The 16,792-nt window shown below is 40.9% G+C and overlaps 1 protein-coding gene and 2 long non-coding RNA genes across 3 annotated transcripts; all 3 read right to left on the bottom strand.

The window, feature by feature from the left end:
• Positions 1–1,573: 1,573 nt before the first annotated feature.
• LOC124138126 (sodium-coupled monocarboxylate transporter 2-like) lies at positions 1,574–15,402 on the bottom strand. The gene is made up of 14 exons (XM_048393833.1): positions 15,035–15,402; positions 13,524–13,592; positions 13,116–13,167; positions 12,776–12,843; positions 11,574–11,647; positions 11,040–11,177; positions 9,475–9,610; positions 7,977–8,065; positions 7,367–7,485; positions 4,670–4,740; positions 3,655–3,926; positions 2,973–3,106; positions 2,628–2,719; positions 1,574–1,681 (listed from the first exon to the last, which is right to left on the bottom strand). Exons 1-14 carry the CDS (start codon positions 15,371–15,373, stop codon positions 1,574–1,576), a joined length of 1,761 nt encoding a protein of 586 aa, XP_048249790.1. The 5' UTR covers positions 15,374–15,402.
• On the bottom strand, positions 4,283–7,411 carry LOC124138144. Its single transcript, XR_006861600.1, has 3 exons — positions 7,367–7,411; positions 4,670–4,740; positions 4,283–4,341 (listed from the first exon to the last, which is right to left on the bottom strand). It is a non-coding gene; the product is annotated as an uncharacterized LOC124138144 (long non-coding RNA).
• On the bottom strand, positions 11,047–12,575 carry LOC125378337. The gene is made up of 3 exons (XR_007220204.1): positions 12,554–12,575; positions 11,574–11,647; positions 11,047–11,177 (listed from the first exon to the last, which is right to left on the bottom strand). It is a non-coding gene; the product is annotated as an uncharacterized LOC125378337 (long non-coding RNA).
• Positions 15,403–16,792: the final 1,390 nt, after the last annotated feature.

The raw sequence follows: 16,792 nt of genomic DNA, 5'->3' as shown, positions 1-16,792 counted from the left end.
CACAATGGTCTGCAAACCATTGTGATGTAATTTCATTGCAGCGATATCTACAGTGTAGATATGGCTTGATCTCATCCAAGAGATATCTCCTGTGGGAGCCAGTTTTGGATGACAAATGGCAGTACCTGAAATGAAATGCTGGAGGAGGAACACAACAGCCATATGTATCGCACACTATGAGAGGGTAACAAGTATTTCACTGCTTGAAAAAACTGCCTTTGTACCTTCTCTATTTAATGCATGTAAAATGACAAGAAAGTTCAAAATAATATGTATCCAAAATCATCATCAATCAAAGTTGCAATATTATTTCTAAATCATTCATATCAAGAATCGATAATCACATTTCTCTGGTGCATATCAGAATGCAATATACCATCAATACGTAGTTAATCATAATTATTAATCTGGTTATATTCATGATTGAAACAGCAAATGAAACTAATTAGTTCAACGATGAAACGACGAACAATCCATTATACATGTTTGCACTCGTTCCACAATTTAGGACTGAACACAACTGATCCAGCAGTAAGCTTCCCGGTAATAGAAAGTAAATACCAGTACATACTGTCCCAGTCTTGTCTTCTAAACCTCAGAAGCTCTCCACATCAAGCTATACATGCCTGACGTGACTTGGAAGCAAAATTGGGTGTATCACTGGACGTCAGGACCTAATGTTAGGGCTCCCTCAACCGTATGGTTCTGCCATTAATTGGTCTCAACCCAGGAATTGTCCGAGCAGTTGATGTGGCAGTTTGGTATCGATCATGTAGATGCACCAACCGAATATGGTTGTCTTGTTGACGTTACACGTGGATGACCGGCCTGGGGCAAGTCATGAGTGTTGTTCTGCTGTAGATAACGTCTCCAAAAAGATAATATTGAGTTTCGATGAACATAAATATGCCTGGGCAACTTCGTTTTGCGCCATTCCTGTTTGTAGCATACCAACGGGGTGTGGACATTGATTTTCAGCAAGCAGTGCCACTGTGTAAACATTATTTACGGTAAAACAAAGCGTTTTTTATGAAAACCTGATAGCTGAACAATCGTTGAGTACTGTACACATTAAAAAACATGTGCGTGAGTATCATGCTCCCAACTGACACGAGATGTCTTCATGAATATGTATTAAGAGATGCATTATTTCATTTCAGAATAAATATGTATTTATATTTATATATTTATTATACTTTATATGAAGTATATGTGTTTGTGATTGTTACTTTTAAATTGTCACTATGTTTGATGTTGTAATGCATTAGAAAATACTTACACAAGGACAAAGTTTTATTTACAACAGCATCAACAAAGGAGTAACAACGATAGCTAGGACGTTTTCTTACCAAAATCAAGTTTGTTGGTAGTCATGAAACGTCATTTCCTGCAAAGGATGCACGTTTTACAATTGCCTACGGTTTCATTATAAAATACAATATTCTTTGACCATCACTTCTTGTTTCTGCCGTACTATCAAATACACCATAGTAATGAATGACCAAATAAGGCAGTATTACGTAGGCAATGCTGTTACTATTTCCATCACTCCGGGAATTGATTTCAAGTTAGTTCATAGCATGTCAGAAAATGGTTTTGGGAATACTTCAGTAGTGATCAGCTGCTCTTGAGTCTGTAGGCCTTCAATGGAATGTGTTTCTGGGTACCCCTGTTTCTCAGCCTGAAACAATGATTGTGATCCTTCATAAGCCCGGGCAATGTTTAGATCATCTTCTAAGAGGGAAAGAAATGTTATGTGCGAATGTGCTGAACATACAATAGACATAATATAGTCCTCTTGGACCCCATCTTTGAAGTATCTCTGTGTTAGACAGGAATAGCTTGCCATGAAAACCCAACACGGGGCACCAACTGTTTCGCGTCATGTTCTGACAAGTTAGGGGCTGTGGGGTACCCTTGAGGTGAAAGCATTCCTTCGTCACGCCGAAGGACCTGGGTTCGATTCCCTACATGGATACAATGTGTAAAGCCCTTTTCTGGAGCACCCGCCTTGATATTGCTGTTATCGGACATCATTTTTGTCATTGATGCATCAAATTTGGAAATGTCCTCCACATGTCTACCATAAAACCTTTTGAAAGCTTTACTGAGGCCTTGAATGTTGTAACCTTGATCAAACAACCTCTGAGCAAGAGTTGAGTGATGCACAGTTAAAGTATTGGAGATATAAGTGAGTGAGTTTGGTTTTAACCCTACTTTGAACAGTATTCCAGTTATATCACGGCGTGTCAGTGGCGGAGGAAAGCCCGAAATGATGAAACCATGAGCACAGGTGTGATGCTGACAAACCTAGAAACAAAATCCAGGCAAATTGGTATTCGATCCCCGAATCATGGCGTACCAAAGGGACGCAACTCTGCACAGCGAATTGTGGCCCCAAGAACTACAGGGTTACATGTTCCCCTGGAGCTATTAAGCGCTATGGTTGGATGTGTGTTATTTTCCCTTGTTATACCTCGTGGTGCGACTTATATAACTGGAACGGGAGTACAGGCTATGTGGTCAGTCGGTGTCTTGCCAGGTCCAAATCCGGTTATTTACAAACTGCTGTGATAAAGCTTGACTATTATGGAAGTTACCCTGCACACAGACACTCACTCACTCACCTGTCGTGATGCATCTGTCTGACTCGGGCTCCAGAATCGCCGCACAAAGGGCAGGAGGAGCCTCTCATCCCTCACCGGCTCATGCAGGTGTTCTGACGACATACATTTCATTATATAATTCACCACCTACATGTACCTCCACATTAACTCAATAAATACAGCGGAATTCAACCTAATGTTATTCTTGTTAACAGTCATAAAGGGTCGACTCATCCGTTAAGGGCAGAGTACATGAATATATTTAAATTAATAAACTTAAAATTTGTTTTTGAATGTTGATGAATTCAGGGAACTATTCACAGCCGGGCTGTGGTTGCTGGTGCCAATTTAACACAGATGACTCACTTGTCGCCAGACTGACCACCAACCCCACTGAAAACGCCACCAGACACCCAACCATGGCGAAGTACAGGTAGGAGATGTTGTAGAGGGAGTAGTCACCAGAGTCGACGTTGTTACCAGGCACAGGAGAAGAGGAACTACATCATATATTTGACATCGCTAAAGACGTTGTTACCAGGCACAGGAGAAGAGGAACTTCACAATGACATAAAGAGGTTTTTGATGACCTATGCTACTTCGTTTTTGGATACAAAACAATATGTGTATGCTAATTATAGCTGATTAGATTTATTCATGGAGTTTCAGGCCTCCGGCCCACTGAACATACATGCTCAATAGATTGTACAAAGTTGTGTTTTGTTTGTTTGTTTGTTTAACACACACTCTGCAATATTCCAGCTGTATGACGGCGGTCTGTAAATAATCGAGTCTGGAACCGACAATCCAGTGATTGAAAAGATCATCGATCTACGCACATGAGATACGATGACATACATCAACCAAGACTGACCACCTGAACCCGTTAGTCGCCTCTTACCACAAGTACATTCGCCTTTTACAGCAAACATGGATCTTCATGGGCCCGTTGATATGTGAAGAAAGTAAGAACCGTATGTGAACATTGGTCGAGGGATTGTTTTTGAATTCACTGAAAAAAATGAATGTTGTTAGATAAACGTCTTACCTTGTCCTGATATCTTGGTGGCTTGTACTATTGTTGAAGGGGTCAGGGAGGTAGAGGCCTGTAGTGTTGTTGAAGGGGTCAGGGAGGTAGAGGCCTGTACTATTGTTGAACGGGCCAGGGAGGTACATGCCTGTTATGTTGGATGCATCCAGAACGTGACAGGAGTTACCTGGTGCCGGCGGTAGTGGTACAGGTCTATGTCCGTACATGATGCCTCCGAGTGCGATCCACACGTTCAGCACCAGAGACATCAGCAAGCCAGACGCAGCCCCCTGTTGACGGACACGTGTAAGCTGAGAATACATATATCGTACACGTGACTGTATACAGTAGGGAGATGGCGCTGCGATATGAAAATATCAACTTGGCAGGTCATACGATGAGACAATCACGTTATTTGACAAGAAAAGACAAGGATCCTCTGTTCATATTATGCTACCAAGACATGCGGCATTTAAAAACAACAACCAAAAACAACATATGTAAGCTGATAGTTTTAATTAGAACAAGATCTGCGTTTGCAGCTGTAGCTGAAAAAAATATCTCGTCTCCATAAAAAATTCCACCTCCCCCCAGAATACCAAATAGTCGACCCCCAACCGTTATGTTCCCCCACGGCGCTGCAGCTCCCAGAAGGAATACGCCAAGTACAGGGCCTGAACAAGCTCCACCAATTCCTATTGCAGCCTGTAATTAACGATTAATATAATCACATTGTTCTGTATAGGATATGTCCACGGACATTTTGGCTTTCTTATTTTCGTAAATTCTGAGTAATTTGGAAATTTTATATTCCAATTGGGATTTTTAACTGTTATTTTCTGCAGACTCGGGACCTCTGACCAAGTCGAGATAAATTCCTGAACTTTCCTTTATTGAATGTACTTGTTTGACAAAATAAAGTCAGAGCTATTTAACAATGGATACTCATTTCCAGTTATAATTATGAATAATTTGTCATTTGTTTGCTTGCTTGTTTATTTTTTTATTATTTACACCGTAGAATTGTGCTGACCTGGATAACAGTTCCTGGCAGACTCCATGCACCAAAAGATAAACACACGCAAAGACTTCCATAGAAGAACACTGAAACGGAACACATCATAAAGTGAACTACTGTTATATGGCATTTTATTGTTGAACACTGATTGTAACTTTATTATATTGTTTCTGTTGTATTTTAGCAGTGATTAGTTGTCAGGAATGTAGTAGTGTTAAATGTAAGCAGTTTTGAGAAAGTTATATATTGACTATATTCTGATACTAGTCTCATGTGTAAACTTCCGGATGACCGTGGACTGTGATAGAGTGTTATAGAAACATGTGGACTATTCTATGTTACGAGGATACTGTATGGAAATTTCCTGTGGCTAGTCAGACTGTGCCTCTCGAATCGCTCACACACTCCGTCATTCACGCATTTCATTACATCCAGACCAGCTTTCGAGTGAAGATCGCTCATCACCCCGGATTCCCCGACTAGGCCGTCGCGGAAGCTTGACCACTGTCGCTGCTGGGTGAATATATTATTATCACTGACTTTCGTAATCCCCACTGTATTTTCATATTTCATAATGATATATACTGCCATTGAATATTGTATTACTACTATATTGTGTACTGTCATTGTGTTGATTTGTAAACCTAGTTAATTTTGAAATAGAATCATTGATTGGATACCATTTGTGGTTGTTTGTTGGTTTCACGCTAATTTCCTTTACCTGCAGATTTCCCGGTTCACATATTGTCGAATCGAGAAGTTATGGCTAGAGTTATCAATGCGATAATCCAAACGGGTAAACTTGGTCATTAGAGCCGATAAATATGCAGCTGAGGTCACCAAACATGCATGAACAATACTGTAATCTCAACATATCGATTCTATGTCAGCTTGCACAATAAACTTTTGACCAACATTCCCAATAATGTAATATAATGGTTTTCAAATATGATGTTGATTATATAGATAATTGTAGCTAGAAATCAGTTGGTATTAAATGGCAAATTGGACGGTTCACTGTATATTCCTACGCAGTTTCAAAAGTTACTTCATTGAGCGAAATTACGTCGATTATTTTAAGAAGAACAGTGTATGAGAAATAGACAATTATTGTCGTGTTTCGGCGTCGTAAATTTCAAGTATTAGGAATTAAATATAATCTGTATTCTCAACATGGTCTCATAATTTATATATCTCGATTGTCAGTATATTGCTCTGCATATTGTAGTTATGCCAAATACAGACGGGTCCAGGTGAGTAGATGTTAGAATTAAGTTACAGACCACTCTGTGTTTTCAATGAATTTGGTGGCCCAGCTCTCCACTGGAAACACAGTATGCTCTCCATTCTACCATGACAAATAAATGGCAAACTCCTCGGTAATTGGTAACATTGAGTGCATGGGTATGGATGCGCCCTGTGAGAGAGTACATACGGTAAAGCAATCCAATTTCGTATTATGTTCCGGAGACCAGTCTCGTTCCGTAATATTCCCATTGAATTGGTTGTTTGAGTTTTTTAACCTTTCGGGTGTACGCGAGAGTGAACGGGGTCGAGGGTCATTGGATAAATTGTGAATCACGTGCGCTCGAGCCATTAAATAATCAATGAACCTGAGCCAGAATGAATGGACGTTTCTGACTGTATGTATTCATGTTTTTCATCATGCGTTAATAAACGTATTCAATTTATATTTATTTGAATCACAGCTTGAGGATCCATCTTCCGCAGCCCCCCCCCCCCCCCCCCCCCCGTCGGTCTCAAATAATCGAGTCAGGACCAGACAGGCCATGGCAGTTGTTGACATCGTGAGCATCGATCCAGGCAATTGGGATACAATGACCAACCAAGCATCAACCAAGTCAGCAAGTCTGACCACCCGATCCCGTTACTCTCCTCTTTCGATAAGCATAGTCGCCTTTTGATGGGTTGCTGAAGACCTATTCCAGCCCGGATCTTCACGGGTAGGGTTATCAATGTGAATTCAGGGAACGCCAATAATAAAATCAAATTTTTGAACGAATGATGGCGCTGTACATACTCAAACATTATCATCCCCCGACACGAAGTGGGGCGCAGGATATTGGAACGGAGTTCGTCCGTCCATCCGGTTCTCAAAGGATTAAAAGTTTCTCAAAAACTGTTTAAGTCAGAGAAATGAAATTTTACACACTGGTGTTACTGGTCATGATTTCAACTGAGTTCGAACATTGATGTAAATTCAATTTGTACACAGTTATAGCCCTTGCTCCGTGATTTTCAACTTTGTGCTTTTACTACGTGAAATTGAGACAAGATTTCTCAAACTACTGAAGTTACATGAATGAAAGTTTGCATGCTTATCTAAGATATACTTGTGTACCTTTTTGTGTGTATTAATTTCACATTTAATATTGTTTTCTGATGACAAAAAGCGGCCCAAGTTCCTATCTCTTCTTAAGGCTTTATGGGGCTCTTGTTCATATATAGTTTATGTCCACTATACTATATGAACAAACAAACTTCTAATGTGCCTCATGGCGGGGTATAGTGTGAAACGCTGTTTTCTTGTTTCACATCATAATACTTGACTCGATGATCCACGGTGATGACGCCTTCAAATCTGCTGTTTCATTCAGCAGTGATTATTGTGAGTTGAGTCCTCTGACTGGCCAATGAGAATCGAGAGTTTCCTAATTTCCTCTTAACTATGACGACCCAAATGACTCTTACCTGACATCTTGGCAGTGAAGATTTTCCCTTTCTCGGCTGTGTTATACCGGTCAAACACTGGTCGAAGTAGATCCTCGATGGTGTTGGCGGCGAGGCCGTTGATGACGGAGGAGACAGAACTTAGAAAGATTTCCGATGTAGTTAATAAAAGTGAACAATGTAAATAAACAGTTCAATTAAATAAATGACAGTTTTGCATTTAGCTACGTTTCGATGTACATGTAGATTTGTACACTGTTACCACACCTGCTTGATAACGTGTAATATTCTACTTCGAATAGTGCTAAATGCAATAAACTAGTTGTTATCCATAAAGTTGTACGTTTAACTTATCTTAAGTAAGATGTGGTATCTTCTTAGGCAACTGTTCGAAATATGCCTTTGTTAACCCTGTAGCGAATGGCTACCTGTAGGATGAGATGGCAATGTGACCTGCTAGTGTCGCATGAGGTGACCGTCCTCAATTATGGCACCATTTTCATGATGCAAAAATTATGGATGAAATAAATTTCACCCCCATCCTCAAATATCACACGATGCCTGAAAGAGAACTGAAATGACAAAGAATTATGTATGGTTTTAATGAATACGAAAATATTATCATAATTACCTGAGTCCAGCACTAAATATTGTTGCTAAGAATAGACCCGACATGCCCGGTATGCCATTGAATATCTCCATCATGAAATAAGGGACGAGCTGAAACATGACAGAGTTGAGTGAGTAAGTTGTGCTTAACGCCACTTTTAACAGTATTCAAGTTATATCACTGCCCGTCAGCTTAATGTGGGAGGAAAGCCCGAAGTGATGCAGGTCATAGACGTTTACCACTTCGGTGAAACCCACGAGCACGGGTATGGTGCTGAAAAACCTAGAAACATAATCAGGGCGAATCGGGATTCGAACCCACAATCATATGTTTCTGGTGTGTCCAAGGGACGCAACTCTGCTCAGCGAATTGCGGCACCTTAGACGACTGGGCCACCCGTGCCCTTGACAGAGTTGAGAACTTTGCTGTAACCTGATTTATCATCCAAAACTGGCTCCCACAGGAGATATCGCTTGGGTGAGATCAAGCGATATCTACAGTGTAGCTATTGCTGCAATGAAATTGTATCACAATGCTTTGCAGACCATTGTGACGTCATTGTTACCATGCCGTCACAATCAAAAGACATCACTAATGGCTCTGCTACTGAAGCTGTTAGCAGTACTTTTTACACTTAAGACACTGCTAATTACTGTCTACAAACTGAAAAAGTTGGAAGAATGATGGATGATAAATAAAATCTCACCCTCGTGTCTTTTGATATCAAATATATCAACACTCGTTTTTTTGCCTTTTTTGCCACTTTTATCAACTCGTGTTGGTATATTTGATATCAAAATACACTTGGGTGAGATTCTCTATATAACGATGTTTTGTAACATTAATTTAATTGATATATCAACGGAATGGTAAGGTTTAGTTTTCTATTTATTACATTTCTAATCTATCATATTTTCATTCCGCCACGTTATTTCAACCAGATAGTGATGTATGCACATAGGTCAGACTTGTAGACATGGTTAAACTGGAACACTGTAAACATGTTGGCGTAATGGGCAACGACGTAACGTATATATGCTGGCATAATGCCTTGGACATGAAGACATAGGGCGTGACTATGCTGACGTTATGGCTTAGAGGGTAAACGTTTAGACACATCTGAAAAGAGACATGCCGACATCATGGTGAATCCAGTGTTTTACAAAGAAAATACACTTATTCGAGCGGGCACTGGCAGCCCAATCGCCTAAGGAGCCGCAATTCGTTATGCAGAGTTGCGTCCCATGGGCGGAAATCTATTATTGTGGGATCGAATCCCGATTCGCCACGATTATGTGTCAAGATTTGTCAGCACCATACCCGTGCTCGTGGGGTTCACCCAAGGTCAACGTCTGAGACCTGCATCACTTCGGGCTTTCCTCCCACATGAAGCTGACACTCGGTGATAACTTGAAAACTGATAAAAGCGGGGTTTACCCAAACTTACTCACTCACTCGCTTATTTGATCATTTCACATATTTTTAACAAAACCGATTCTGAAGTATAACCCAGTATTACCTGGTTTCTGTTCTTGAGGTATCCAGCCTTGAACGGGTCACATCCTTGAACTGTGTAGTAACTGTAGGCCACGAGTCCAAGGAAACTTATGCTCACCACATAGATACTCACCACGACGGCAGTGGCTGCATAGACGCTGTAACAGGTAAGGAGACGACACTGTGCAATATGTGTTTTGTTTGTTCACGATCCTGTTCGTCGTCTCTTGTCTTGCGACAAGCGGGGCGATGGGGTACCCTAGTCACGCTGGGGACCCAGTTCGATTCCCCCACTTGGGTACATTGTGTTAAGCCAATTTCCGGTGTCCCCCGCCGTGATATTGCTGGAATATTTCGTAAATCCATCCTCACTCACTCTTACGACAAGCCGAGCCGTTTCTTACGACAAGCATAGGTTACTAATGACCAATTCTAACCCGGATTTTGTCCGCAATATGACAACTGCATCACGGCTCTCTACAACGAAATGAGGGTGGAACCAGAACTAGGTGATTGGCAGCATCAGCATCTGATCGCATCATCACAACCTTCCGACCACCATTTAGTCATTTTAGTAATCAGTTATAGACAAGTGGGAACTGGGATCTATTCCTGAACCCCTTTGAAGAATTACTGCGATAAAACAGGATTGAATAGATTCTTGTACAGCATTACATGATATGGCGTTAAGTTTGAAATGAATAGCTGATTAAACTTGAACAAATAATATTCAACTTGAACAATATATATATATACACTCCAATATAAGAAAAACATAACCGATTGTATAACAATGGGGGGGGGGGGGGGCACGATTGTGGGTTCGAATCTCGGTCTCGCCACCATACCCGTGTTCGTGGTAAACATCTGAGACCTGCATCACTTCGGGCTTTCCTCCCACATTAAGCTGACACGCCGTGATATAACTGGAATACCGTTAAAAGCGGCGTTAAACAATGAATATTGTTTCTCTCACCAAAATGGCTTCTAAATTGTTGAAATACGCCGTGGATCATCTACATATACGGATGTGAGTATTTGGGACAGGGAATTGTGCCGTTTAGTTTTGAAATGTTCACTTTGGGAGCGTTGTTCACAAATTTCTAAAACATGTCGCCCAAACGCCACCTTAAACGTTTTATACGGGCAAAATAATGAAAACGTAAGGCTCTACTTGGCTATAAAAAGAATACATCTGTCTACAAAAGTGTTACATGATTTTGCAATTTTTAACGAACTTAACTATGCCACGACTTAACTCTGCAACACGCAACATCGCCATGGGCCGGCATCAAGCTGGAGAGTCGTCTAAATGTCAACCAGAATACAATTTCATGTCTCGTTTTACGATTTCAAAATTCTGGGTCAACGCATGACAATCCACGTTCGGGCCGACCACGATTCACGACAGCCGCCCAAGAACTGTACATCCGGGTGCAAACACCAAGAAATAGAATCAGAGTGAACCGGGATTGGAACCCACAAACATTGGTTTCTGACACTGGCAAAATGCGCTGCCTTAGACGGCTGGGCCACCTATCACAGAGATGATAACTGACTGATCAGGTTTATGTCCTTATAACTTACAGTTTGGCCTGTCTGACGCTAGGTAGCGCACACATCCTCTGTATTGCTGATTGGTCGAAGATATACGCCATGAACATGAAGGTGCCTCCCACCACGAGAGACCAGAACGAGTGACGTACACGGGGATCCGCACTGAAACTGAAACATAGGGGATACAAACAGTCGCACACATTTCCTAGCATGCCTTACTTGCTTTGATATATTTGAAAAAACACAAGCAGATGAACTAAGGTATTTGTTTAATTTGTCCATTGTTTAATTGGTCTTCAGCAACCCATGCTTGCCGTAAAAGGCGACTATGCTTGTCGTAAGAGGCGACCAACGGGATCGGGTGCTTAGGCTCGCTGACTTGGTTGATGCATGTCATCGTATCCCATTTGCGTGTATCGATGCTCATGATATCAATCACTGGATTGTCTTGTCCAGACTCGAGTATTTAGAGACCGCCGTCGTGTAGCTGGAATATTGGTGAGTGCGGCGTTAAACAAGAAATAAACAAACATTGTTTAAGGAATGTCCATGTAGAAATCTTACTCTACAGGCGGGACTCTCCCTCCCTGGACTGCCAGATCCCAGGTCAGTCCGATGCCGCCGATGTCATACACTCCCTGAAACAAAGACAGTATTACGTCTGAGCTGATGTCATTGGGGTGTTCATTTCCCCTGATTTCCACTGACCCACTTCCGATGGACCTAGTGGAATGAAACTTGGCATAGGTATTAGTCTTTCTCCACATAGGAACCACCTAGAGTTACACACTCCTCCCATCGTTTTATGTAACTATGGAGACCTCGCTTGTAAAAGCCCTCATTTTGCGTCTCAAACCAGGACTTGACTTCAGAAATCAGTGTTTCATCATCTGTGAAACGTTTTCCCTTCAAAAATGACTTCATGGTTGGAAAGAGGTGGAAGTCAGATGGTGCAAGGTCAGGAGAGTAAGGAGGATTTGGAAGGATTTCATAGCCACAGGACCGCGCTTCTGTCTGGGCAACATGAGAGTTGTGTACTGGAGCACTGTCTTGCAGGAGACGGACACCCTTGGTCAGCATGCCACGCCTCTTAAGCTTGATAGCGTCCCGCAATTTCCGCAGCAGTGAAGCATAATAAGCTCCTGTAATATTTTCTTAGAATCCATAGGCTTGAGTTTGGGATCCTCACATATACAGGTATAGTTTTGCTGTAAATGCCGCTTGGCTACCATCAGTACAGAACGTATTATAAAACGAAAAGTTAAAGGGCGGTCGGGTAGCCTAGTGGTTAAAGCGTCCGCTCGTCACCCCGATGACCCGGGTTCGATTCCCGACATGGGTACAATGGTGTCCCCCGCCGTGATATTGCTGGAACATTGCTAAAAGTGGCGTGAAACCATACTCACTCACATTAGATTATCTGCTGTAACAGATTCCACTTGGCGTTAAAGACAACATAGGTGTGAATACTATGTGACGGATCCCTTTAAATCAATGATGACACCAGGTGTTCGCGAAACACTGTACAGAATGAAATACTTTACCTTAAACAATATTGAATACAACCCAACAGCCAAGATAAGGGCCTGGAATACGTCCACAGCGACCACGCCCCGTAGTCCACCCTGAACCAGAAAAATGTGTGGAAAATAGAAACCATCTTCAGATTATGGCATAGGGCAACATTGTGTTGTGTTTTTTTATTGTATGATCTAGGATAAGATGAGCATTCTTGAAAGATCAGTGATGATGAACGAGTAACTCACAATGGCCGTGTAGAGTGTTGCAACAGCTCCCACAAGCAGCACCGACACCCACAATGGGAGACCAGCAACTGTGAGGACACAAACGTTATTTGCAAAGAATTTTAGCAACTATAAAACGTCAACGATAGAGAAGAACCAGACTCGACTATCAAGCGCCAAAACAAAATAGAGGTGAAAAAATATGAAAATATAAATGATTGATGACGCATAGCAATTTAAACGATGTCGTCTTTTGACTTCCATATTCATATATACATTTAGATAATACGTATGGACTTTTAATAACCCTTACTTTTAAGCCCAAGTAGTTCAAGGTGAATAACTTTGATCGTTAGTTTACCTGTTTCTATGGCAACTGCTGGCGCTAACAAAATTACAGCTGTGTAGAAGATCTGGAAGGTAAATATATTTCAAAACGTTCTGTAATCAAACATAATCGAAGTTTCCAATCAATAACTGTATCAGAAAGCATAACAAGCTTGTGAAACACAATTCACGCATCTGAAAAACAAAAGCAGAAAGGAGGCACCATGTTCCTGGAATTGTACAACCTTCAGTGTGTCCCTCAGTCATTTTACACAGCGTTAGGGGCGGTCGGGTAGCCTGGTGGTTAAAGCGTTCGCTCGTCACGCCGAAGACCCGGGTTCGATTCCCGACATGGGAACAATGGTTTCCCCCAGCCGTGATATTGCTGGAATATTGCTAAAAACGGCGTAAAACCATACTCACTCACACAGCGTTAACTTACGTTCTGCACCATCCCCACCACGCTGATACATCGTCTCAGCACCACCGACCCGAACCGCAGTTGGAAATACTGTAATGACAAATAGCATATTCAAACTGAGTTGTCTTTACCAAATTCAAATGCCATTTTTTCCTTATCAATCATATTCTTTTCTATTCCTTGAGTGAGTTATAGTTTGTCAGTCGGGCATGACGTGTAACTAATCATCCATCGTAAAGCCCCTCAGTACCCTCTCTAATCTCCATCTTGAAAGTCATCTGCAAATTTGTAATTTCCAAAACTCTTTAACTGGGGATCTGAATTATTTTTATGAATTTCCGAATACAGTAAACTACGTTTATAACGAACACGCTTATAACGAACTGACCGATATAACGAACTTATGTTTTAGTCCTGTCCATTTGTAGTATATATGCTGTATATATGCGTTTAACGAACTACGGTTATTACGAACTAAAATTAGTGGTCCCTTTGAGTTCGTTATAGCCGTAGTTTACTGTATTCATTAACTTTTACGTCTTGTAGAACTATCAATGGAAATCTGAATTCGACCTATTCGATATACCCTATCAACTAACGATCAATGGAACTGAGAACAATGGATACTTCGGAAACAGTAATCATGGAAGGAATGCCAAATAATGCGAGAATCCACCCCTGGCTTATAATGCGCCGTGAAATTAATGCGAGCAACCCTACCTTTGAACTTTAAAAGCTAATTAGATTATATAGTTTTGGGTGATGGCAGTGCGATATAAATAAAAGACATTGCAATCTTCACAAACTTAATTTCAGCTGTTTGACACGTGATCTAACGTCTCTAAAAGTAAAGCAGGACATTCAAAATAAGGCATATTCAAATGAGATAGGTCAGGTCAAGTATATACCAAACGATGTTGCAGATGACATGAACAACAATCATATCAACGACGGTGATGATGAAGCCGTCGGTGAAATGGACATAGGATGGATTCAGATCAATACGTTTTCACATCTCTTTCATCTCAAATCAATAATTGCATTTTAATTTAAAACATGCATACGTTCTTCATAATATACACAAAAAATTAACGCCAGAGAATAAGTCCCGAATATCTGCCAAAGTACATTTCATTTGGCGTTGAAGGCAAAATAGTGATGAATATTATAAGAATGGATCACTGAAAATCAGTGATGACACCAGGTGTTCGCGAAACACGTGCCGAATATGTGCCAAAATACATTTCATTTGGCGTTGAAGGCAAAATAGTGATGAATATTATGAGAATGGATCACTGAAAATCAGTGATGACACCAGGTGTTCGCGAAAAGGGTAAGCGTGTCCTGCCCTACCGGCAGCACCAGCCTCGCATACACTGTTCACACAAAAGGAAGTGTTTGTTTGTTGGTGCATCCAGCAACACTCAGTACACAGTCCAGTCTAACGATACAAGAGCACCATTCCAGTCATTCCATCGAGGAACACTACCAAAGAGTTTTATAAACTAACCTTGTGTTTTTGCTTACTGTACCTCATAAACACTGGTCAACTGCAGTGAATGCATCATTGGTACCACAGTGAAGAAGGAGGTGAACATCGCCACAGCACAACCTAGACTTACAAAAGCATACGTAAAACCACTAGAGAAAGTTTCAGCGGGCATCCCGACGAAGGACGTCGATGATAAGTACGTCACGCACAGAGACAGCGTCACCGGGATGACGTGGAGACGCCGTCCCCCCATCAGGTACTCCTCCCTGGTGTTCCTCCTTCTTCCCCTGATGGCGTAATAAAGCCCTATCCCCACAGACAGGGACAGGAATCCACAGATGACGACATAGTCAGCCGCAGAGATGGACACCTTCGCCATTGACGATGTCTGGTTAACGCTGATGTGACTGACCCCTGAGAACAGCTATACTGGTATGTGTATTCATAATAACCATTCCACTACTTTATATCACGCATCTGTCAAATATATATATACATATCTATTCGCATTCAGATAATATGTATTACCATATTTATAACAATAAACAAATGTAAATGTTGTTGTTAACATTATCATAAAAATACAGATCAAACCCCTACATGTGATGGCTGAGTGAGTTGGTTTTAATGCTAACTGAACATTTCAGTACAATTAAAAAAAGGTGTTCCCGATGGTAGATTGTTTTTATGTTCAGTGAAACGGGCCTTACGTGGGTTGTTTTCGACTAAAGAAGGTTTTAATATATGCACACTGTGCTTATGGACACGACAGTATTAATATTCAGTGATCACGTTAGTGTGGGGTTCTATGGTAATGCTGACGTAATGGCCAATGTTATAATGTGGCTCTCAACGTTGGATGGTGCAGATTTAGTTTCACTGTTCATTCTGTCGTTAAGAGATAATACAACATGTCATTTCTGGCGTTATTTCTCTTAAAGCCGCATTATTCTTTATTAAACACATCTGTTTTTTAAGCGCTCCATTATTTTGGGGGAATGGAGAATTTAGACATCCAAAATGGCATGGTTCTTTGTCCAGTTCTAGAAAAGCAAATAACAGCACTACATTTAAGACTACTATTATACTAGAACCTTATTTATTAAGTGTAAATTTACATAAGTTTAGAACAGCTCTATTTCGATTTCGTTGTGGCTCACATGATCTATTTATTGTAAAAGGCAGATATGAAGGTATTTCAAGAGAACATAGACTTTGTAGGATTTGTAAAACTGATTGTATTGAAGATGAATATAACTTTTTATGTGTATGTCCAGTGTATAAAGATTTAAGAGCAAAATATCTAAATAACTATTTCTACGGCAACCCAAACGGTAACACATTTTGTAAATTAATGACTTGTGGTTGTACAGAAACTATTAGAAATTTATCAATGTTCATTTATCATGCTATGAAACGAAGAAAATGTATGAATTTGTAACACGCCCCAGACAATGCACTATAGGTATTTGGCCATGTACCAGGAATAAAGATTGATTGAGTTGATTGTGTTCTCTGCCGCTGTTGCACGTGCTCCGTCGCGAGCTGATCTTCACACTGCATGTTCTATGACTCTTTAGAATGTTTGGTCAAAGTGTAAGAGTAGAGATGTGTTTTAAGGAGCGGGATATCCTTGTAACTCTCCATTCCTGAAAAATAATTGAGCAGAGACCCCGCCGGGGCAGAGACCTATTATTTTTAAGGAATGGAGAGTTTCGAGAATATTCCGCTCCACAACCGAGTAGTATAATTATTCTGGTAAAATATAGCCAGGCGACTCTCCCAGGCTCAAATCAGT

This window comes from Haliotis rufescens, unplaced genomic scaffold (assembly GCF_023055435.1).
Source record: "Haliotis rufescens isolate VD_foot unplaced genomic scaffold, xgHalRufe1.0.p SCAF_12, whole genome shotgun sequence".
NCBI lineage: Eukaryota > Metazoa > Mollusca > Gastropoda > Lepetellida > Haliotidae > Haliotis > Haliotis rufescens.
Note: the sequence above shows the minus strand (reverse complement) of the source record. Positions and strands in the feature narration are given on the sequence as shown.